At 37.3% G+C, this 26,319-nt stretch overlaps 1 protein-coding gene across 4 annotated transcripts in view; it reads right to left on the reverse strand.

Annotated features, from left to right (window-relative positions):
- Positions 1-6,708: 6,708 nt before the first annotated feature.
- Positions 6,709-26,319, reverse strand: part of LOC123514982 (transmembrane protein 62-like) — a 30,464-nt gene continuing 10,853 nt past the window's right edge. For 3 of the 4 annotated variants that reach the window (XM_045273282.1, XM_045273283.1, XM_045273284.1), the window contains exons 7-16: positions 14,926-15,081; positions 13,411-13,561; positions 13,114-13,236; positions 12,442-12,523; positions 12,054-12,182; positions 11,142-11,260; positions 10,645-10,700; positions 10,105-10,192; positions 8,666-8,799; positions 6,709-7,659 (exon numbers count right to left, since the gene is read on the reverse strand). In XM_045273282.1, coding sequence (XP_045129217.1) covers positions 7,569-7,659; positions 8,666-8,799; positions 10,105-10,192; positions 10,645-10,700; positions 11,142-11,260; positions 12,054-12,182; positions 12,442-12,523; positions 13,114-13,236; positions 13,411-13,561; positions 14,926-15,081 — 1,129 coding nt within the window. In that variant the 3' untranslated portion in view covers positions 6,709-7,568. Of the gene's footprint in view, positions 7,660-8,665; positions 8,800-10,104; positions 10,193-10,644; positions 10,701-11,141; positions 11,261-12,053; positions 12,183-12,441; positions 12,524-13,113; positions 13,237-13,410; positions 13,562-14,925; positions 15,082-26,319 lie in introns of those variants that run through there. The other variant, XM_045273285.1, reaches the window with a different exon arrangement.

Raw genomic sequence — 26,319 nt, forward strand, 5'->3', positions numbered from 1 at the left:
GAGAGAGAGAGAGAGAGAGAGAGAGAGAGAGATTGCATGTTCTTATAATCCAAACACAAATAATCTACAAAAACAATAAATAAGTAAGTAAATAAATTGAGCTATGACAGAGAATGATAGATATTTGAGTAACACCAGCCACACTCAAGTACTACATTTTTTTAAAAATGAGGACAATATTGATAGAGAAAAGTTGTGAAATGATATTCCAAGTTAATGCATTATAATTAAATCACAAGGGATAAGGGCTGAAAAGGTGAAACAGCCACTCTACAGGTGGCTTACTGTCCCTTCAGAATGATGAAAGCCAAAACAGTTAAGTTAGAGTCATATGCTTCTCCACAACAATGTCACAGGTTCTTTATACAAGGTGCCAACAATGGTGAATGATACTGTGATGCTTTTCTACTGACCTACACTGAGTCAAACCATCTGACAAGATATAAATCTAATGCATAAAGATATACTGCAAATTGTTTAAAAAAAAATGGCATGTTATTTACAAATATGATTATCTCACAAATGAGATCCCCTGAAAATTATGCCTCAGTCACCACTTACTACTGGCATAAACTACCTACTACATATTCCTGCATATTAAACATACTTGATCCGTAACTGTAAGAGAATGCATACATTTCTGAAAGACAGTTTTATAAGAAACTTGAACATGTTTTGGAGGTTATGGAATAACTTACACTCTTACATCAAACCCATACATTTAAGTTTGAAAAAAAACGATGTGGGAATTTAGGATTTAACTGATTTACTCTATCAAAAATATGTTACTTTTAATAGATTTAAATCTGTCAAAGAGTGGGACATGCACGCTCAGTGTGTGTGTGTGTGTGTGTATTTACCTAGTTATATGTTACAGGATTCGAGTAGGGCTCATAGTGACCTGTCTCCATATCTACATTTATCTAACTTCTTAAATTTGCACACACTTTCTGCTGTTACAATCTCTTCCCTTAATTCATTCCAGATGTCTACTGTCCTATGTGGAAAACTGAACTTCTTGATATTCTTATGACACTGATTTTTCATGATTTTCTTGGAATGTCCTCTTGTTTGTCAGTCTCCTTGCTGTCAGTGTTACCAGGTCTTGTCTATCTATCTTCTCCATACAGTTCACTAACTTATACATCGTTATCAAGTCTCCTCTTTCCCGTCTATCCTTCAAAGTTGGTAGCACCATCTCCTTCAATCTTTCTTCATAGGGAAGATCTTTTATTTCAGGGACCATCTTTGTAGCAGCCTTTTATATCCTTTCTAATTTCTTGATATCTTTCTGCCTATATGGTGACCATACCACTGCTGTATATTCTAGTCTAGGTCTTATCATAGTGGTTAATATCTTTTTCATCATACTTTTATCCATGTAATTGAATGCCACCCTGATGTTCGTTAGTGTCTTGTATGTTGAAGCAAATAATCCATTTATATGTCTTTCTGGAGTCAGGGTGTCTTGTATAATCACTCCCAGGTCTTTCTCTTCTCTTCTTTTCATTATAATCTCTTCTCCCATTTTATATTCCCATGTAGGTCTTCTATTACTTTTACCCATTTCCATTACATGGCATTTCTTAATATTAAATTCTAATTTCCACTTCTGGCTCCATCTCCAGATCTTATCAATATTTTTCTGTAATTCCATACAATCATTTTGTTTTTTTATAACTCAAAAGCTTGACATCATCTGCAAACAAATTTATGTAACTACTCAAACCCTCTTGCATATCATTGACATATATTTGAAACATTGTTGGTGCCAACACCGAACCCTGTGGTACGCCACTGGTTACAGCGCTCCAACTTGATGATGTACGAGTATCTCTTATCACTGTCCTCACTTCCCTATCTGTTAAATAATCTGTCATCCAATTTAAGATATTTCCCTTAATTCTGCCCATGTGTTCTATTTTCCATAGGAGTCTTTTGTGTGGCACTCTGTCAAAAGCCTTTTTAATGTTTAGATACACTGCATCCACCCATCCATCTCTTCCTTGTACTTCATCTATTACTCTTGTATAAAAGCTTAGTAAGTTTGTTATACATGATCTTCCTTTTCTAAAACCAAATTGGGAGTTATTAATGATTTAATTTCTCTCCAGATATTCCAACCATTTTTCTTTGATAACAATTTCACAGATCTTACCCACCACACTAGTTAGTGACACTGGTCTATAATTTAGGGGCTCAGTCATTTTTCCTCCTTTGTATAATGGGACAATATTGGCTCTTTTCCATTCCTTTGGTACCTTCCGTTCCCTTAAAGAGTTGTTAATGACATCCCAAATTGGTTCTACCAGTTGCTCACTACATTCCCTTAGTGTCCATCCTGACACTCCATCTGGTCCCATTGCCTTCCTCACATCCACCTTTTCTAGCAATTCTCTAATTTTCTGTTTTCTTACCACGATGTCTCTTAATCCTTCCTGTGCCGCTGGGTTGATTGGCTTTATAAACTCTCCCTCTTCATTAAATACTGATTTAAAGCTCTCATTCATAAGTTCACTCATTTCTTCTGATGTTTCGTATATCATATTCCCCTTAATCAACTTAGTAATGGTCTCTCTGTTTGTCATTTTACCATTTATATACTTATAAAAAAGCTTAGGTTTTTTTCACATCTCTTCACTACATCCTTTTCAAAGTTTCTCTCCTCCTCCCTTCTTATCCTAATGTATTCATTTCTTGCCTCTTTATACTGCTTCCTATTTATTTCATTATGTTGCCTTCTTAATTTTTTCCATGCTGCATCCTTGCACTTTTTAGCTTTTGCACATATAGCATTATACCAGGTGTGTTTGCTCTTTTTTACTCTATATTCAGGAACATATCTCTTTACTCCCTCATTATTATACTTGTCTAAATATATCATACTTTCCTTGAATTGTCTTTCCATGCATAATTTCTTTCCAAACAATACTACCAAAATAACTTTTTAATCTCCCAAAATTTGACTTAGTGTGGTTCCATCTCTTGTGTTTGTGTCCCTCATTATATTCCAAAATTTGCCGATCCTCTTATTCAATTTCTAGAACCACATGATCACTTTTTCCTATTGGAGTATGATATTTGATGTTTGGACATGGCTCTGGTTTTTTTGTAAATACCAAATCCAGCATTGATGAATCATCTTCCCCTCTATATCTTGTATAATCTTTCATCCATTGATGCAATGTGTTTACCATTGCCAGTTGTAGCACATCATCCCCCACAAATGTCCAGCGCGCGACTGCTTGCATCCATTTCTTCCCAATTGACGTGTTTGCAGTTTAGATCTCCCATGAGCAACACTCTTCTATCCTTCCTTAGCATGTTATCCAGGCAATTTAGTACTTCCTTTTCCATTTCCTTATGTACATCAAGCCTCCATGTATTAGTCTTTGGTGGTACATATGTAACTATGATACTCCTTTTTTCCCTCCCATTGGTCCTTATTGTTATACTTAAAACCTCTGCCAGTCCATCTCCAGACTGTATCTCTTCCACATATATATTCTCTCGAGTCATGATCAATACTCCTCCTCCTGCTTTTCCCTTTCTCTCTCTCCTCCAAACATTGCATCCTTGCTCTTTAAAATTCACTTAGGCATCTTCACTTAACTTTGTTTCTGTCATACATATCACATCTGGCCCTTTTTCCAATATGTAATCTCTCACTTCCAAACTTCCTGATATAAACCCATCTATGTTTGTATACATGACTCTTAATGCTTTTCTTCCCCTTCCTCAGTCTCATGTCTAGCACTCTCCAGTAAAACTTCTTTTCGTTCTCTGTCCTTCCTTCATTTTTTCCCTTGGCTTCACTTCTCAGTTCTCTCTCTTTTTCCCTTTCTACCTGGTTCATCTCTCTCTTAATCCAGATATGCTTATATTCTGCCTTTTCAGCCAACTTTCCAGTCCTAGCTAATATTTCTTCTATCCCTATTTGCGATCTCATTTTGACTTTTGGTTCGTTCACTATATTTACCCAGTCTATATATTTCTTCTATTTCTTTATCAAGACTGTTCTTTATCTTGCACTACGGAGATAATTTCCTTAACCATTTCTTTCTCCTCCTTCTCCCTCATAATTTTCACTGGGTTCTTTTTTTCTTCTAGTTCATATATAACCATACACTTCTTTTTGTCCACTGTATCTCTCATTAATTCTTCCTTTTCTTTGATCACCTGTATAACTGTGTCCTTAGTTTTCTCCTCTATTTGTTGCTTAACTACTTCAGCGAAATTAACTTTTTCTTCTTCTCGTTCCTTTATCCAAATCTTCTTCCACTCATCCAGTTTCCTTTTGCTCATCTCTTTGCCTGTCTCCAAATTGGAGTCCAGCCTTTCCTGCAGCCCTTGTAATGCAGTTTCATAATTTGTACATTTGCCCTTTAGGGCACTATTCTCCCTTTTTATTTCCTCTAGAGTATTTTTCATCTCATGGTTCATTTTAATAGTACTTTCTAATTCTAAACATCTCTCTCTCTCTCAGTTCTAGATTCTCTGTAATCAGCTGGTCCTGTTTTTCGAACATGATTGCGACCATCTCCTTCAAGGCTTTAAGTTCCTTATCCATAATGATGATGATTCTCATAGTAACTCTTTCTTCCTTAAAGCCCAAAAACTTCCTCTTTCTACTCTATTCACCCAGCTCTCTCAATCCTAGGGGTGTTTCTATAATCTCACTTCTAGTTCCCCCCAGTCTCGCTCCCAATCCTTTGTTTACATCTCGAGTAGCGCCAACAACGCCGTCCATGGCGTCATCCTCCTACATACTCCTTTCGACCTCAAAATTTAAGCAAATTCAATAACTCTTTGGAGAAAGGACCACTAAGCTAGCCCTCTGCCCACCTGTAACATCACCAGGTCTGCTGGGTTCCTCTCCAGAATTGGTAGCATATCACACTGGAGCTCTGGTCTTGCGTCCACTCACTTCGGCCAACAGTGTGTGTGTATTTACCTAGTTGTAGTTTTACAGGGCCTGGGCTTTACGCTTGTGTGGTCCCGTCTCCATATCTACACTTATCCAATTTTTCTTTAAAACTATGCACACTCGTTGCTGACACCATTTCTTCACTCAAGCTGTTCCACGTCTCAACACATCTTTGCGGGAAACTATATTTTTTAATATCTCTTAGACATTTTCCCTTCCTCAGCTTTTTACTATGCGATCTTGTGCTTCAAATGTCATTCTTCTCAGGATCAGTTTCTCATTATCCACTTGGTCCATTCCGTTGATCAATTTATGAACTTATATCAGATCCCCTCTCTCCCTTCTCTGTTTCAGGGTTGGTAGATCCATAGCCTTTAGTCTCTCCTCATATGTCATCCCTTCAAATTCTGGAACCATTCTTGTAACCATTTTTTGTAGTCTCTCCAGCTTCCTTATGTGTTTCTTTTTATGGGGGGTCCACGCTACTCCTGCACATTCCAATCTGGGTCTTATTATAGTACTTATTAATTTCTTCATCATTTCTTTGTCCATGTAGTGAAATGCTATTCCAATATTCCTTAGCAAATTATATGTCTCTCTGAAAATTCTATCAATATAGCTTACCGGTTGATTATTTTCTTCCATCGTCACTCCCAAATCCTTTTCTTTATACTTTCTCCAGTTTTACTTCATCTCCCATCTTATAGATTCTCACTGGTCGTCTTTCACTCTTTCCCATTTCCATGACATGGCTTTTGTCCACATTGAATTCCATTTCCCACTTTTTACTCCATTCCCAGATCTTATTAAGGTCTTCCTGTAGTATTTGACAATCCTCTTTTTGCTTTATAACTCAGCAGAGTTTTGAATCGTACGCAAACAGGTTTATGTAGCTGTTCACTCCTTCTGGCATGTCGTTTATATATATGAGAAAAAGTATTGGCGCCAATACTGACCCCTGTGGCACTCTGCTTACTACTGCTCTCCACTTGGACTTCATATCTTTGACTACCGTGCTTATTTCTCTCCCCCTCAAATAGTGTGTGTGTGTGTGTGTGTGTGTGTGTGTGTGTGTGTGTGTGTGTGTGTGTGTGTGTGTGTGTGTGTGTGTGCATTTCTACAGGCACCCCAAAAACTGATCATACACTGTAGTGAATCTAGTCTCTTTATAACTTGCTTCATTATTAACTACCAATTTTGGAATAAAATAAACCTTAAGAAAGAATGGTACATGCAGGCTCGATGTCTATCTAGTCACAGGTACCAAGAAACCAGATAACATAGTAGTGACTATTAAGTTATATCAAGTTACATACTGAGGTTTCACTGGCACCTATCAGAAGAAAACAAAATGTAACCCTACACTAGCCACACTCTGTTTAAAACATATCAACTACATCCTCAATCAAGCACACCTAACTCCATAGATGACTTGCTAAAAAAAAATTACCTAGTGATGCTTCTTGTCATCACAATATGTGAACTGTGCGAGAAGCTAATGCTGAATGAGTCAAAAGTTAGTCTAATCCTAATATATATTATTATCATTCAAGCTCACTGGAAGATCAGTAAAGGAATACATAAAAGGAACTGTCATGTATAAACACTCCAACTATTGTGTAATGAGCATATGTATGTATGACATGGATGAGGAAAGGTTTACATTAATAATGAAGAGAATCTTTCTATGGATTATGCTTTGAGCAGAAGAGCCAATCTTAAATAAATTAAATACACTAGATTCTCCACAACTAAAATTTATGCAGAAAACAAGAGACTGCTGGATGAAAATTTCTTTGTTTAGAAAATCATGATACAAATGACAATAAACAATTATAGAGCTGTAAAAAATACAGAGAAATACAAAATGCTATTAAGCAACACTGAATGCACTAAAAACTGGATCACAAAATTCTTTAATGTTTACATTCCAGGGCAATATCCCATTTTGAAAAGGGACAGTCATGGCCAGGTGCACATGCACACACTCATTTACAATGACACTCCACCAGACATTCACATCCTACCTGCCCAAGGCCTCAGGGAGGAAAGAGATATTTTTACTATCATATGGCAAGATGACAAGCAATGCACTGTACCCAAAGTTCTCTGCATCATGGACTGGTTTAACTCAACAACACTGTAACAGATCCATCCACCTATTGTGTGGCTAGCTATTATTCAATGGTCCTCAACCCCAATCTGGGGTGGAGCAGGTGGTACACATAACATCCAGCTGTTCATTCTTTCTTTGGCTCTGTGCCTCAGGTTAAGAAAGACAATCCAACACAGGCAATTGAGATTGTGATGAACAATGAGGCCACATGCAGCTACAGTGTATGGCCCACCTTTACCATTAATATCTTCCCATATGTAACTTAATCAGTCACATGGACCAGATTTGGCAAACTTTCTATAATTATCCTTACTCATACATTTACAACTACTCTCCAATCATCATCACCATTTATTTCACAGACTTCCTTTATACATCTAGGGTTCTTTTCAATCTCTCCATGTAAGATGTGTTATATACCTTTTTATGATGAAAGCTCTTGAAATGTAAATAAATACTACATACAAGTTGATTAATATTTGATGGCGTATATTTACCTTATAATTTTAAGGAACACTGATGACATCACAGTGAGCTCTGGGACACGTGTGCTTGACTCTCAGTCTTTTCCTCCTCCCAGGCTAGGGGCTGGGGAACCCAAACTTGAGCAGCCTCCCTGAAACAAGCGAATTAATGTATTAATTACAAAATGCTTATCTTCAGCTGCATGCTATAGTCTGTTCACCTAAGTCTGAGCCGTGAAGCCGAGCCTCATTTGAAAGGAGGCCGCTGATTGGCTGGCCCTCTCTCTCACTCACCTTGTGTTGAAAGGCTGCGTCACGAATGCTTTGTGGTACATGCTTTTGTTTTATGCGTTATATCTCATCTTATACACATAACAGACAATTTCTGTTGGTACCGTTACACTCAACAGTAAATGCAGAAGCTTTGATACTCGGGGTTAAACAATTAATAAGCAACTATAAAGAAGTTTTAGCGAGTTGAAGTGGAAAACTTTTCGCTTACATTATCTTTTAACTATAATTTGGAAGTTGCATACCGTTCAGGAGACATTCTTTTATGAAATGCAATAATTTATAACAGCATTCCTTTAAATATATCCAAAGGATATGATGATAAGTAAACCGTGTTATAAAGATGTCGCGAAAAGTTTTCCACTTCAACTCGCTAAAACTTCTTTATAGTTGCTTATTAATTGTTTTTCCCCGAGTATCAAAGCTTCTGCACGGTACCAACAGAAAATGTCTGTTATGTGTATAAGATGAGATATAACGAATAAAACAAAAGCATGTACCACAAAGCATTCATGACGCAGCCTTTCAACACAAGGCGAGTGAGAGAGGGGGCCAGCCAATCAACGGCCTCCTTTCAAATGAGGCTCGGCTTCACGGCTCAGACTAAAGTGAACAGACTATAGTGAGTATGATTACCCTTCTGGAGACATACAACCTGTCTTTGCTCTCAACAACTATGTAGTTAGTAAAGCTCAATTAACTCGAATTAACTTCATGTTATACAGTTGTACAACATGAAATATCATTATAATGATCCTTCATTATTGGAAAGGCACTAATAACCAAAGACATCAGCTTAATTTTTTATATGCGTCCATGTTATACTTCATGTTTCATACCATATAATAAAATTTCAAATTACCTCACCTCAAAACATCTTTATGAACAGTTGCAGCCTGATACCACAAAATCAGTCCCAAAACTGCAGACCAGGTACGAAGTGGACCCAAAAAAAGAGCCATTGTTCCGTATGCTAGCCAGAAGAAGAAAGCAGTGATCATCTGAAGAAAGAAGAAATTTATATGAAACCTTTAAATTTGTTTGATATTATTTTAATCATTTTATTTTTCATGTTTCAAAACCGCATTCACAGTTTCCACAACATCTAATAAGTAAGAAGACCAAATTAGCAAAAATTATCATGAAGAAACATCATGTATACCAAATCAATAGTTATTAACAATGAATATGCAGCAAACAATGCTATCAACTAAGTGAGTTAGGCAGCACTGCTACCATATACTTACCATGTCTGTACACACTACCTCTTGAGAACTTGGTGCTACAATCTATTCATTACTAATTTATTATACTGTCTAACCAGACATCAATTGTGAGTAGTAGCATGTACTGTGAGCTGAGTGGAACCTGCATTTCCTGCCCAAATCTAATATGAAAGTTTTTTTTGTGCATTCACCGAACATTTCCTTTATTGATTATTTCATGATAGGGTTGAATCTTATGGTTATCCTTAACTTTGAATATTTGTGAAAGGTCATACAATACACATAGGCCTGACTTTTGTGATGATTAATATATCTCAACATTTATGAAATATAACAAAATACAATAATTGTCACTGTAACTGTAACAACTGTAAAAACGAAGCAAGAAGTATAAAAATAATCAAATTCTGAATATATACCAACAGCACTTAATTTACACACTCACTTCAGCTAACACTGTAAAGATATAAACTGTATGTAATGCTCCACGAGTCCACTTGGATTCATAGTTAAACTCCGTGTGCATGACTTGTGTACAGCACTAGGTGGCAAGTTGGTTCCTTTTCCACCATTACCCACTTGACTTCCACTCAAGCCACATTTACATTCTGGTTGTTTACCGAGCTTGCATCAACCCTCTTCTCAGAGGGTTTCAGAGTGGGACACTACCAAAAGTACCAACAGGCTGGTGTTAGGGTTAGCTAGGGTGTCTGACTCATAGAGGTTGATTTGACTTGGGCTTGAGGAGACACTGACAGGGTTGAGGGGATGCCATAGGTTGTGTGGCACTGTGTATACAGTGTAGGCACTATCATGTGTATGTGTGGGGTGCTGTGGAGCACAGTGCAGTTGTTTAGTGGTGAAGTATTGCTCAAATATATATCACTAACATCAAGCATTTCAAGTCTGTTCTTCTGTTCCTGAGGTGGCCCTAAGGGTACTACTTCATCACCTGTACCACACCATCCACTAGCTCCCGTCCCTTACCACTACCACTCACTACCTACATCACCTTGTGTAGTGGTCTTGACAGCTATAACATGGCCTGTTCAGTTCAATATATTGACACGAGCCACCTACCTGAAATGTGACAATGAGAAGTGGGCACACGTGACGGCATAAGTAACGAGGAAAGCTGCATAGTGGATCAACATACAATGACCAGAATCTGGAGTTGAAGATATTCTTAGCTGATGATTATATATATCATAACAAAAAGGTAACAAGCACTTGGATATTTTATAAATTCTAGATTATTCGTTAACTATGAAATCAAGTTTTTAAACAGATAACCAAATGCTCATCAATACATGCACTTACTTTTCTACTAATATCAACAATGGCAATTATAGAATATAAAAGAAAAAAATATTTTAGATAAAACTTAATATCAAAGTGGTAATGACAGATATCAGACAGCAAAAATGAGTCCAGTAAATTAAGATAGATAAGGGATTATCCTTATCATGTTGGTTAGATAATTTTTAGCAACTTCTTAATGATGTTGTTTAGATAATTTTAGCAATAATTATTAGGCAGGCTGCAAGAGCCACATTATATAACAAATGGCATACAAATTTTCCTCATCTAATAATTACTTAACTAATATTTAAAAGTTACCTAAATTCAACGCAGTGTGCAACTGCAAGGATGAGAGGAAACTGGAAGGTCAGCATCTGAGGAAAATATTTTAAAAACAATGTTGTACCATCTTACAGTGATCCAAAACAATAAAGACTAAATCTATGTATTGCATGAACTTCTTCACAAGTAACAGTAATAGCAAAACTTGGAAAGACCCATAACAAATTATCATAATCAATAACAGCAGAAATTTGGAGGAAATATGCTGATTTATGAAGTAAAAGAAGTCAAGAAACATTAGTGTGTAGATCAGAGCATGGAAGCTAAATATCATTGAGTCATAATTTCTAGTTGTTTTGCATTACAATGATAAAATATTTTGGGTCATGGTGTTAAGCTATTACAAACAAAATAAATGATATTTATATATCTTTTTATATATTATTACACATAGGTCCTTCTTGCACTTAATGTTCTCTCCATATTGTCCATCTTTTCATTAATCTTTTATTTCTTAAGTCAGATAATCTTACCTGGAAAAATCCATAAGCATATGTTAATGAGCCTGGTAGGTAGCTTCTATTGACAAATATGCCCCAAGCAAACACTACTCCAATATGATCTTCAATGACTTCTCCAACAAACCAAGGCCCTGAAATAAAGTGTCTTTATCAACCTCTACTTCATATCACTAAGTAGGTTTATGGAATATATCTATTCAAACATATCTAATACAACTATACATTGTAGGAGTCAGACAGAGTAAAACTTGTCCCTATACTCAGAAAATTGTTCTCCCCTATTGTTTATGGCAAAGTACATAATCTGAATTTTATAGCAAAGTTCAGTTGGAGTAGGATTACATTGTCATTTATGTATAACTTTTTTTGACAAAACTCAACATTACATTGTGAGCTGTAATTCTATTAATGCATTGATGGTGTGTTTGCTGCAGCTCACAGGGAAGTAAATAATCCTTTTATACAATATTTACAAGATTGATCATAACAAAGATAATAGTAAGGAGTTGAAGTGTGTTTAAATGAATGACATGTTGTGTGATGGTTGAAAAAGATGTGCTTCATTTTCAACTATCACACATTTCATTTGATGGAGCCTGTAACCAAACAAAAAGTTATCAACAAACCTCAGGATGTCATAAACCCTCAGTTGATAAGCACTTCCTTTTATTCATAACAAGAGCTAGGCAATACTGAAATCCATATTTAAATACTACTGGTATGTATTCAAAATATGTATTCATAAATACATTGATTTTAATACACTGACATTCTATTTGTTAATGACCTAAAAGAAACATCAGTCATGAGATTTCAATATAACCTGTTACATAAACAAAAATCTAAGGATATGATAACAAATATGCAGATATATGTGCATACACGTCCAAAAAAATGATTTGGAGGCAAGTTAAAGTCCCTTACCAACAGGCACATACACAGCACTCACAACCAAAGGCCAGAAGAGCCGGTCCACAGACACTAGGACCCATAGTTTACGTAGCCATAGGTCAAAGAATTTCCATCTCAGTCTTGGACGAATCATTCGTTTTTCTGAAACAAAGGAAAAAAAGAAGAGGTTCTGATTTATAACAATTAGATAGTCAAGCTCCTTTCTAAATTTTTTATCTCTTATAACTTTCACTTTATTCACTTTTATGATTTTACTCTCTAATACAGATTGAAAAATGTGTTTACAATAATTGGATGCATATGTTTGGCAAGATGTAAGAACAAAACAACTTATATTCAGTCACACTGAGTAGTCACCTACAGTAACGAACTAGTAAAAATGAGTGAGTGTCTGCCTTACCAAGGGCCAGACGGTGAACGTAGCGTAGGATGCACAGAGGCAGCACACACACACATACCATAATACCAAACAAGAACTGGAACTGGAGACAAAACACAGTCAACAGTGTAATGTATACACAAGAAAAGAGGCAAAAAATCATACTTAACAATTGTCAAAAATACCAAATAATTGAAATCTATTTATATGTTTATACTAATGTGGTCTGAATAAATATATGATGAATTCACTAACTGAATGACAAGTCTTAATTCAAATTTATATCATCACTTATCACAGAATAGATTAAATAACTCAAACTGCTGTGAATATAATTGGTGAATTATGACAACCCAAAATTCCATTGCCTCCTAAGTATTAGATGAAGAGGTACGAACAAATCAAGTGATGGAAGAGAATTAAGAGTAAACAGCAGCAGTGTGAAGGACTCCTGTCTAAGTATATGTGGTATGCATGAGAGGTATCCTCTTAGGTAATGCACTGTATTGTATGAGATGACTAGGTCCACAAGAGATGCAAGACACTTTTTATAAAACTATGGGTAGTAAACAATATGCAGATATCATGTTCAAAAGGCATAGCAAGTGAACATTGGTGGTAATGTTAAGATTGTAATTATACTATAAAGTTAGCAATGATAATGATAAAGTAGGTATCTATATACAGACTTACAAACATAGAAACATTGGACATGAGGAGAGCTCTTGGCCAAAACCTAAAAGAAGGCTGAGAACCATCAAGGGAGAAAGGCTGCTCTATTGTTTGCTCCCTGCCACTGGAATCTCTTGCATATACCTAAAAAGTGGAGAAAATAGGCTATAGATCAGGGGTTCTCCAACCTTTTCTATACTCATGCAATGAACTTCTTTACTAATTGAAATTTAATTTTAATGTTCTGGACATCCAAAGTTACAATAAATACACCAAATTTACAATTGATAATGACCATATCAAAAAAGAGATAAGTACCGTAAGTGTGTGAAGCTCTGCCAAGTATTTCTGTGGGTTCCAAGAAGTAATGAAGAGAGGCCCCTCTTTAACTTGAGTCAAGGTGAGCCATGGCCCTTTACCAATCCTTACTCTGGCCTCCACAATAGATGACAGAGACCACACCAACACCCTACAAAGAAAACCACAACTAACCATACTAACCTTTCACCTTCTTTAGTTTGATGTCTTTTTCTCTCATAGGTCATGTGTTCTTCAAGAATTATTCACTTCTCACTACTATATGTTAGAGTTTGGATCACAATGTTGCAGTATAGAGACTTATTTCCTTGCATTTTTTTGGTGATTCATAAAGCTGCCTTAGATCTTCCCACATTTTTTTTCTCTCTCTCTCTCTCTCTCTCTCTCTCTTGCTTCATCATCCATTCCACCTACCTTGCCTGTTACACTTCCTAAATACTTAAATGCTCTACATTAAGCCCCCACACTTGGCAAATTAATTAGTCTGGCAAAACTACCGCCAAATGCGAATTTCGCCAAGCACGAGTTCTTTATACTATATAAATTGCCTAAAAAATGCCTCAATCATTCTTTGGTCATTGCCAAAGTCCCTCTTTCGACTGCTAAAATACCATCTTTCGAGCTGAAATAAAATCTTTTGCCTTCACATATTAGAACACATGTACAAAACAGACCAATAAACAATAAATAAAGCTAATAAGACATGATATAAAGACTGTAACCTGTTTTTCCATCTGTTTCCCTCACCCACTTTTGTCCTTGCCACCACCACCATTGTTCTCACCCCCACCAGTACCACCTGTTGTGCTGGTAGAGGCAATGTTGGCGGTAAATCGCCAGAATTCGTTCCCATGCTAACAGGACAAAGGGTAGCACAAACAAGATGGCTGAAGGGGACTCTCACACTGCGTTCTGACAGGTTTAGAGAGAGATCTGACGTCACCGGGGAGCCGCCAAGTTTGAATTCAAATCGCCAAGCATGCACTCGGTGGTCCGTGGCCACCCTACCACTAAAAGTGAATTTCGCCAAGCTTAGATTCACCAAGTGCGGGGGCTTACTGTAACAGTTAATTTTCTGGGTTATATAAACTATAGTATATACATGCATTCATCACTTACACTTTCATTCAAGGAACAGAATCTATCAGCATCATGATACTCTTTATGAAATATGTGTACACAGCAAACTTACTGACCATCTAAAAACAATTGGCAAGCATCCTCCAAACCTATTTTTTTTTTTTTTCTTCACAACATTATTCTCTCCCCTTCAGCCATGTGACTGGAAACTCTAATCATTCTATCAATTTCATGACACTTAAACAAAAAATGACCAACCACTTCAGATAATGAAAAAAAAATTCCCATAGAATGGTTAATCAAAAGAGATTTCTTTACTATTTACAGCTCTTAGTCAGTGTCTCCTTCATGTATGTAAAAATTTTTAATTTATCTATATCCAGTAAAAACATAAAAATAAAGGTTAGGTGCAAAGCCCACCATGTGTGCACAGACCTGATGTGTGTGGACTCCTGGATAAGGTGCAGTGGCTCATGGTGCTTCATAGCAAACAGCGCATGCTTAGGGTTTGTTACGAGGATAATAGGCCATGAGGCGTGCTTCACATCAGTAAAAGAAAACAGGCCATGGTCTATTGCAGCTACACGAAAACTGTAAAGGAAAATACGATTATACATTTTCAAAATCATCTTGTGGTCAGCAATGAATTCTCAAAAATCTATCTCCAGGATGTGCTAGTGCATTCAAGTTAGTAATTGGTGCTCTTTAGGTAGCAAGGTTGTAAATAAACTAATTTTCTCCCATTTTTTTTTTGTATCTACATCTGCAAAGAAGGATCAAGACTGTTTTTGTTAACTGGGGCACTCAATCCATAGTATTTCAGTATATTTTGATGCATGTGCCACATGCATAAAAAAAATTTCAAGGGTTTTAAATTACCTACTTTCACATTTTTTTTTTTTTTAGTCATTCTGCTCATATTCCCTTTTATCATCCCCTCTCACAAACATATGTCAGTAGTGCTTCTTGGGTCTTTCATTCTATCAATTCCTCAAGATAATCAGTCCATCTCTTTAAGTTATTCTAACTCTCTCTCTAGATTCTTCCCTTTTCACCTTATACTTGATCTCATTAATAATTTAACCCATACAGTGTCATCCTTTTTCAGAATTGTTGGTTGCATTTTTTTTGGATATTTTTTATTTACCCCATAAAATTTAAAAGAAAGGACATATTGCTTCATATATATGTACGTATATCATTCCAATGTGATGAGCAGAAGAGTGGCTGCCACATGATGCTTGTTCCCAAATATTTTCCCTTCTGAGAGCTCACGATGTCAGACTAAGGAAGGGGAATTTTATATTTACATCTTCTTTTATCTTACATTCTCTACATATACACTCCACAACTCTATAATGTGTGCAATAAATAATAACTTTTATATCACAAATACCTATAGTTAAACAAGAATTGTTAGTTCAGGAAAATGGTTGGATGCGCATGTGGCAACACCAAACATCTCAAGCGCCAAAATACTTATAGCCATTCTTTTTTTGTCCCTCTTCTATACCATAGTTTTCTGTTTCATTCTATTGCTTTGATTTTTTTTTTTTTTTTTAAGCAAGAGAGAACGCTGCCAAGGGCAACAAAATATTACAAAAAAAGGCCCACTGAAACTGCAAGTTCCATAAGAGGTCAAAAGAGTCATCCAAAAGCAAGGGACAAATGTCTCGACACCTCTCTCTCTCTCTCTCTTTCAAAAGAAGTTAAGTTGTAAGAAGATGGAAATACAGAAGCTGGTAGGGAATTCCAAAGTTTACCAGTGAAAGGTATAAATACAGGCAACCCCCCGCTTAATAAACGTTCACACAATGAAATTTCGCTACAACGAACATTTCCTTTTACTACCATCTGCTCGTATAACAAACACCAAACTCGCTTTAACAAAATTTTATCCAGATAATTTTTTCCAAGTTTGAAAGCCCCGCCGTATCATGCAAGCTGACAGGCTTTTGAATACACCAGTGCCTCTCATGGACAAAACGTGCACCACTCACTCCCTACCCTTCCCTGCTCTTAGTTCAAAACAAAAACCGGGTCCAGCACCAGCTCATCATCTCATGTTCAACATGCCACCAAAACGCCCTCCAACCAGCCCTGCAATGCCGCCTAGCATTGCTAAGAAGACCAGGAAGTCTCTTACTCTCGAAGTGGTACAGTGGAACCATGCGTGCTTTGGGGGTCCGAGGGGTCTCCAAGCGCACGGGTTTGAATCCTTTCCACGGTCCGAGTGTAGGTTGGGCTTCCTCACTCGGGGCAACGGTTTCCTAACGGGTGGGCTTTGAGAAACGAGGTACCCTAAAAAATATCCCATTTAGCACATAAATTCTCGTGAAAAAGCCCACATGGTATAAAAAAGTTAAGCTAGATATTATTCACAGACATGAGAGAGGCAAGAAAACTAATAGCATTGCTTACCAACATGGCTTGACTCCATCTACTGTGTCTACTATTTTCAAGTCAGCAGACTCTATTAAGAAGGCTAGTGAGACCGTATCTTCCTTGCAACCTAAAAGAACCACCAAAACTCGTGACTCTGCAATGGATAAAATGGAAAGCCTTGTGGAAATGTGGTACATAAGTTTTGTATGCGGTACAATGATACACCTTTTGTTTACATTCCACAGGTTGCCAGCTAGCGTATTTCCCGCTTCACTCTCCCTCCCTTCATAAATTTAAGATCATCAACATTATAAAGTTAACATACATACATTAGTGTACATTATAATGACTTAGTCTAAAATTAAAATGCTTAAATGTTTAACTCTAATCTTTACTTTCATTAAACCTTTTACTGTACTATGATGCAATCTCACTTTGTTTACTCTCAATGGAAGTTCAAATCAGGAGTCAAACTTGTTATAATTGGTTCCTTTAACGAAAATTCGCACAACGAACACTTTTTTTGGAACGTAGCCCATTCATTAAGTGGGGGTTGCCTGTAATTGAGAGTACAGTAAGTCCTCGTTATACGGTACATATGCATCCCTGAAAACCTTACCGCATATCAAATATACCGTATACCGAACCCATTATAAAATGTAATAATAGGGAATGCGTCGCAGCATGTCAAAAGTCACGCCTACAGAAATGAAAATACATGAAAATAATCATTGAAAAAAATATATATATAAATATAAAAAAGTAAAGTACTGTGCAAAAGAAATAAACAAAATGTTTTTATTTACCTTTCACTCGCCACGTATTCTATCAGATGATGTCCTTCCCGAGGCTAAGGGACAGCCCTTCTTATCTTCCACCGAGTGAGCAGACAAGGATAAGACGTCATCGTCTGCACTGTTGGAAGCAGATGCATAAGGGCCAGCTGTAGCAGGGTTGGCACATTTCAATGATTTGAAGAAAGAGGATATTGAGGAAGGGCCAGCTGTAGCAGGGTCGGCAGGTGTGACAGGGACGACATGTCTGACTAGCTTGAAGAACGAGTAGATGGAGGACTGTTTAGTTTTTCTTGTTTTTTCATCATAGATTTCTTGATAAGTCTTGACACTTTTCTCTACGTCATGAGCCACTTTGCTACTCCTGGCAGGATTTGGGTCACGTTCCTTCAAGGTTTCCAGAGCTTTTTTCGATATCACCGAGACATTCTCTAAGAGTTTTGATATCCAGGCCATGCACAGGTTCTTCTTCCTCGTTTCCCTCTTTTCCTGCCTTCTGTGATGCCTTGTCTAGCTCTATAAGTTCATCATTTGAGAGAGGTTCAGCATGGCTTTCCAAAAGATCTTGAACATCATCATCATCAACTTCATTGAAGCCAGCCCTATGGCACAGATTTACTATGTCATTTCTGATCGCACCGATGTCGTCTTCAGTGAAGACTGAGAAGTCATGCGCGCATTCTGGCCATACTTTATTCCATGCCAAGTTCATGGTAGACGTCTTCATTTTGTCCCAAGATGACTTGATGTTATCTAAGGCGTGCTTGATGTTATACGACTTCCACCATTCACTGGTAATGGGCTTGCCAGGCCCATCTGTGCCCTTTATCAGTTACTGCATGATTTGCCGCTGGTAGTAGGCTTATAATGTTTGCCATGGTTATTATAAATATATTTGTACTTACAATATTCTATTTATTTATCTAATTAGTAATGCATGTAAGTAATATGTAATGCAGTTAAAAAAAAAAGGGGGGGAGGGGAAAAGATAATAGGTTCCAAGGGTGGTCAAATTAAAGCCAGTACTGTGAGTGGCATGCCAAGTTCATGGTAGACATCTTCACTTCATCCCAAGATGACTTGATGTTATCTAAGGCATGCTTGATGTTTACGACTTCTAACATTCACTGACAGTGGGCTTGCCAGGCCCATCTGTGCCCTTTATCAGTTCCTGCATGATTCGTCGCTGGTAGTAGGCTTTTAGTGTTTGCCATGATTATTATGAATATATTTGTGCTTACAATAGACCCTTTAAAATTCCATTTATTCATCTAATTAGTAATGCATGTAAGTAATATGTAATGCAGTTAAAAAAAAAAGGGGGAGGGGAAGAGATAATAGGCTCCAAGGGTGGTCAAGTTAAAGTCAGTACTGTGAGTGGCGGGGAGGTGTGGTGTGGATGAAGTCGTCACCCCTGCTCCCCCACGCTGGGCCCTCTTGGATGACATGAGCGGATACCGTATCTGTGAATTTTTCTTATCGTATATCGAATTGAGGATAGTAATTTCCAAATACCGTAACTGTGAATTTACTGGATAAAGAACTACCGTATAACGAGGACTTACTGTACTGGTTAACTCTAATATTAGAGGGTTGGGTAGAATAAGGATGAGAGGCAGAAGAAAGCCTTGTGCAGCAAGGCCACAGGAGGAGGGGAGGCATGCAGTTAGCAAGATCAGTAGAGCAGTTAGCATGAAAGTAGCAATAATAGAAAGATTATGCAACATTTTGGCATTCAGAAAGAGGCTGAAGACAGTCAGTCAGAGGAGGGAAGTTGATGAGACAAAAAGATTTTGATTCTACCCTATCTAATAAAGTTGTATGAGTGGAATCCCCTAAAACATGCGAAAAGTACTCCGTACAAGGAAGGATAAGGGCCTTGTACAGAGTTAGCAGTTGGAGGGGTGAGAAAAACTGGCAGAGATGCCACAAAACACCTAACTTCATAAAAGCTGTTTTAGCAAGAGATGAGATGTGAAGTTTCCAGTTAAGATTATGAATAAAGGACAAACCAAGAATATTCAGTGTGGAAGAGGGAGACAGTTGAGTGTCATATAAGAAGACGGGATAGTTGTTTCGAAGGTTGTGTCGAGTTGATAGATGAAGAACTTGAGTTTTTGAGGCATTGAAAACTACTAAGTTTTCTCTGCCCCAATCAGAAATCTTAGAAAGATAATAAATCAGGCATTCTGTGCTGTTTCTGCATGATTTGTTGACTTCTCGAAGGGTTGGATGTCTCTGAAAGGACGTGGAAAGATGTAGGGTGGTATCATCAGCATAGGTTAAGAAGATCATTAATGAATAATAGAAAGAGAGTGGATGATAGGACAGAATCCTGAGGAACACCATTGTTAATAGATTTAGGAGAAGAGCAGTGGTTGTCTACCACGGCTGCAACAGAATGGTCAGAAAGGAAACTTGAGATAAAGTCACAAATAGAAGGATATATAGAAACTGTGGAAGAGTACTTTTGGGATCAAACCTTTGTGCCAGACTCTATCAAAAGCTTTTGATATGTCTAATAAAAAAGCAAAAGTTTCAGTGAAATTTCTAAAAGAGGAGGATGACCAAGACTCAGTAAGGAAAGCCAGAAGATCACTGGTAGAGCGGCCTTGATGTAATTCATGCTGGTGATCAGATAGAAGACTGTGAAGTGACAGATGTTAATGAATTTTCCTATTGAATACAGATTTAAAAATTCTCGACAAGCAAGAGATTAAAGTTATAAGGTGGTAGTTTGTGGGATTAGAATGGTCACCCTCTTTTAGAGACAGGCTGAATGTACACAAACTTCCAGCAAGAAGGAAAGGTAGAAGTTGTTAGACAGCGTTGAAAGAGTGTGGCTAAGCAAGGTGCAAGTACAGAAGCACAGTTTTTGAGAACAACAGGAGGGACCCCATCAGGTCCATAAGCCTTTCGAGGGTTTAGGCCAGCAAGGGCATGGAACATCATTACGAAGAACTTTAATTGAAGGTATGAAATAGTCAGAGGGAGGAGGAGAGGGAGGAACAAACCCAGAATCATCCGAGGTGGAATTTTTGGTGGAACAAGCCCAGAATCATCCAAGGTGGCATTTTTAGCAAAGGTTTGAGAGAAGAGTTCAGCTTTAGAGACAGATGAGATGGCAATGGTGCCATCAGGAAAAAATAAAGGAGGGAAAGATGAAGAAGTAAAGTTCTTGATGTTTTCAGCCAGATGCCAGAGGTCACAAGGGGAGTTGGAGTTTGAAAGTTTCTGACATTTTCTATTTATGAAAGAGTGTTTGGCATGTTGAAGAACAGACTTGGCAAGATTCTGGGCAGAAATATGAAGTGCATGAGATTCGGTAGATGGAAGGCTCAAGTACCTATTGTGGGCAACCTCTCTATCATGTACATGTATAGCACGAGAACAGGCTGAGTTAAACCAAGGTTTAGAAGGTTTAGGTTGAGAAAAAAAATGAGGAATGTACATCTCCATGCCAGACACTATCACCTCTCTTATACGTTCAGCACACAAAGATGGGTCTCTGACACAGAAACAGTAATCATTCCAGAGAAAATCAGAATAATACTTCCTCAGGTCCCTCCAACTGGCAGAGGCTAAACACCACAGACACCTCTGTTTTGGGTGATCCTAAGGAGGAATTGGAGAAATAGAGCAAGATACAGAAATGAGATTGTGATTCGAGGAGCCTAATAGAAAAGACAGGGTAACAGCATAAGCAGAAGGATTAGAGGTAAGGAAAAGATCAAGAATGTTGGGAATATCTCTAAGACAGTCAGGAATATGAGTAAGGTGTTTCACCTGTTGCTCTAGGTCATGAAGGATCGCAAAGTTGAAGGCTAGTTCACCAGGATGATCAGTGGTGGGAGAGGAAAGCCAAAGCTGGTGGTCAACATTGAAATCTCCAAGGATGAAGATCTCTGCAAAAGGGTAATGGGACAGAATGTGCTCCACTTTGAAAGTTAAAACGTCAAAGAATTTACTATAGTCAGAGAAGTTAAGGGACAGATAGACAGCACAGATAAATTTAGTCAGAGAATGAATATTGAGTCTAAGCCAGATGGTGGAAAACTTGGAAGATTCAAGAGCATGGGCATGAGAACAAGTTAGGTTGTTGTACACATAGACACTTTGGAGTGAAAATGAGGATAGAGGAAGTAGAAGGGAAGAGAGAAGGGGCTACTGTCAGTTGCCTCAGACAGCTGTGTTTCAGTGGGAAAAGAAGATGAGGTTTAGTAGAGGAGAGGTGGTGTTCTACAGATTGAAAATTATATCTAAGACTGCAAATGTTGCAGAAATTAATGAAGAAAATGTTGAGGGAGGTGTCAAGACATTTTGGGTCGCCACCAAGAGAGCAGTCCAACCTGGGGACATTTCTGGTCCCCTCCCCAGAAGAGGACTCCGAGGCTAGATTTGGAATCGTCTTTTTGAATTTAAAATTTTAAGTGAAGGGTGTGTGTGTGTGGTAGGTGCAAGTTGTTTTGTGTAAAGAAAGAGAGTTGTCTTTAGAGGGCAGGCTATGACTGCCCCCTGAGTTGTGAGACACAAAGGAAAACAAACATTCAGCGAGATTACAACTAGCTTTAATGGAAGGTTCACAGCACCCCCTGAAGTAGTGCTATTAGGCCTCACTACAAGTAAATTATCGTTTTGTTAAGTGTCTACTACCTCCTCCATGATAATGTGTGCATCAGGAAAAAAAGAAAATAACCCCTAAGTATGTTTCAATTCCTACTGCACTATTCAGTCCATAATAGCTACAAACCAAAAATAAACGTATACACCTAACCCTCTGTTATCGTGCGAAATTGGTGCCTAAAAAAATGCGCAATAACAGGAAACACGATAACGGAAGTGAAGAAAAAATAAGAAACAAAAAAATTGGTGCCTCAACCAAAAAGTTTTCCTAAAAAAACAGCTCTGAACAATAGAATACCATGTGCATGACTGAGAGGCGGTGGTGGTGGTGGCAGTAGTGGTGGTGGTGGTGAGCAGAGTGACCAGAAGCAATCGGCTCCCTTATTCAAATCACGTGACGTGAATACACAGTGATAATTGGCTGCTGGCTCTTCCTCCTCCTCATAATCATCATCTTTCTCCCCCTCCACCTCCCCCTATCTAAACATTCGTCGGTGTGTGGTTGGGATATGGGTAGTAGTAGTAGTAGTAGTAGTAGTAGTAGTAGTAGTAGTAGTAGTAGTAGTAGTAGTAGTAGTAGAAGTAGTAGTAGTACTACTATTACTACTATTACTACTACTATTACTACTACTACTACTACGGGTGCGTGATTATGACTTTTCTGATGTGCTAAAACTGATTTTGCAAATTTTCATAAGTGCGTGATAACTCCTAAACGCAATAACGGGAGGGCGTGATAACGGATGGTTTGGTGTACAGTATATATATATATATATATATATATATATATATATATATATATATATATATATATATATATATATATATATATATATATATACACAGGCAATGCCCGCTTAACGAAAGGGGTTATGTTCCTAAAAACCCTTCGTTAAGCAAACCGATTATAACAAGTTTAACCCCTGACTTGAACTTCCATTGAGAGTAAACAAAGCGAGAGTGCATCATAATACAGTGAAAGGTTTAATGAAAGTAATAATTATGAAGTTAAACATTTAGGCAGTTTAATTTAAGTCATTATAATGTACACTAATGTATGTATGTAAGTAACTTTATAATGTTGATGATCTTAAATTTATGAGAAACAGGAAAGACACTAACTGGCAACTTGTGGAATGTAAACAAAAGGTGCATCATTGTATCACATACAAAACTTATGTACCACATTTTCACAAGGCTTTCCATTTTATCCATTGTAGAGTCACGAGTTCAGATGGTTCTTTTAGCTTGCAAGGAAGATACGGTCTCACCAGCCTTCTTAATAGAGTCTGCTGACTTGAAAATAGTAGAGACCGTAGATGGAGTCAAGATGGTGGCGAGCAATGTTATTAGTTTTCTCACCTCTCTCATGTCTGTGAATAATATCCAGCTTCACTTCGAGAGTAAGAGACTTCCTGGTCTTCTTAGTAACACTAGGCAACATTGCAGGGCGTTTTGGTGGTAAGTTGAGCAAGGGAAGACAAGCTGCTGCTGACGCTGTTAAGGTTTTGAACAGGGGGAGTGAGTGGTGCGCGTGTTGTCCACGAGAGGCACTGGTGTATTCAAAAGTCTGTCGGCTTACGTGATACGGCAGTGCTTTCAAACTTGGAAAAAAATACCTGGATAAAACTTCGTTAAAGCGAGTTTGGTGTTTGTTAAACAAGTAGATGGTAGTAAAATAAAACCTCTGTCGTAGCGAAATTTCGTTAAGCGGGGGTTGCCTGTATGTATATATATATATATATATATATATATATATATATATATATATATATATATATATATATATACAGGCAACCCCCGTTTAACGAAGGGGTTACGTTCCTGAAAAACACTTCGTTAAGCGAAATTTCGCTAAGCGAACCGATTATAACAAGTTTAACCCCTGACTTGAACTTCCACTGAGAGCAAGCAAAGCGAGAGTGCATCATAGTACGGTGAAAGGTTTAATGAAAGTAAAAATTATGAAGTTTAACATTTAGGCAGTTAAATTTAATTTAAGTAATTATAATGTACACTAATGTATGTATGTACATAGCCTTATAATGTTGATGATCTTAAATTTATGAAGGGAGGGAGAGTGAAACGGGAAAGACACTAACCGGCAACCTGTGGAATGTAAACAAAGGGCGCATCATTGTACCGCATACAAAACTTATGTTCCACATTTCCACAAGGCTTTCCATTTTATCCATTGTAGAGTCACGAGTTCAGGTAGTTCTTTTAGCTTGCAAGGAAGATACAGTCTCACCAGCCTTGTTGAGTCTCTGCCGTCTGTGGCTGATCTCATCATCTCTGCTTTATTTTTTGGTATTCCATGTAAGATTTCACTTTATGCATTACAAAACAATCCTTTCTTGGAGGCAAGGTTTGTAAAAAGCTAATAGAAAAGTTGTTTTGTGAATATAAATGCATATATAAGACAGTAACACCACCTCCAGAGGTGGTGTTCCCAGCAACCTCAGAGCAACCTCGTCACCGTCCCTCTAAGCGTTCATGGAAGCCATTTCGCAGCAGGAGGTTGCTCTGAGGTTGTTAAAGAATCTTGGATACATCTCCAGGAGTGTAGGAGACAGGAGACAATCACAGCGAAGCTGCCGCGTTCAGTCCCTCACCCAGCAAATTCAAACACAGAAAATTCGCTAAAACGGATGTGGTTGTACGTTATGCAGAGTATTACTGTATATATATATATATATATATATATATATATATATATATATATATATATATATATATATATATATATATATATATAGGTAACTCTTGAATTACGTGTGTGTTTAATTTACGCGTTTTTGTTAATATGCGACCGAAAAAATATTATAATTAATTAGATTTACACGATCAGTTTGCTTATACGCGATTTGGCCTAACCGCATTTTCAAACTGAGCGACGGATGCAATTTCAAACTACCTGCCAGAGAGTTCCGCAGCTAGCCAATAGGTGGAAGCTCCACTACCATGGACGCACTCTTCTTCTACACAGTGATGCAAAAAGAATTTTCCAAGAAAAAGTGCCAGACCATCATGCTGCAGTTTTTCAAGAAAACATCAGTGGAAGATGTAGAACCAAAAGAGGATGTGGATGATCCAATGGAAGCGGAGGAAGCACAGGAAGCGCAGGTGGGTGATGACGTCCTTGACTAGGAGGGGGACAGCAATGGCGTGTGCTTGTGAGGGGTGAATTAAGACATTGGCGTCCTGCATTTATATTTTTACTAGTGTTTACTTTTATACTGTGGGGTTATTTTTGATAAGTGGATTTTGGATAAAGTGGAAAAGCTCAGAAGGAGGTGGTGACTGACTGTGGTGTGAGTGGTGAAGGCAGTGACACAATGAGTGGTGTGTTTGTATTTTTTGTTTTGTTGTTTTCTCTTATTATATTTTGCTTTCTCATATTATTTCTTGCTTTTCCCTTTACTTTAAATACACTTCTAGTATTTAGAAAGGTAAATAATAAAAACATGTTAATTTAGCCAAATGGAAAAGCTCAGAGGGAGATGGTGACTGATTGTGGTGTGAGTGGTAAAGACAGTGACACACTGAGTGATGTGTTTACGTATTCTGTTTTGTTGTTTTCTCTATTATATTTTGCTTTCTCTTATCATTTCTTGCTTTTCCCTTTACTTTAGATACACTTCTATCATTTTGAATGGTAAATAATAAAAACATATTGATTAAATTAAATTAATTAATTAAATAGAGTATTTTGTACAAATTTTTTTGGATCACATCCTACATCCCCTCTATCATCTATTGCTTCTTATGAGAATTACAAGTTTATCTTACACGAATTTTGATATACGCGATGCCTCTTGGAACGCATCTATCGCGTAAATTGAGTTATCTGTGTATATATATATATATATATATATATATATATATATATATATATATATATATATATATATATATATATATATATATATATATATATATATATATATATATATATATATATATATATATATATATATATATATATATATATATATATATATATATATATGTGTGTGTGTGTGTG

The sequence above is a fragment of the Portunus trituberculatus genome, chromosome 38, assembly GCF_017591435.1.
Source record: "Portunus trituberculatus isolate SZX2019 chromosome 38, ASM1759143v1, whole genome shotgun sequence".
Taxonomy (NCBI): Eukaryota; Metazoa; Arthropoda; class Malacostraca; order Decapoda; family Portunidae; genus Portunus; species Portunus trituberculatus.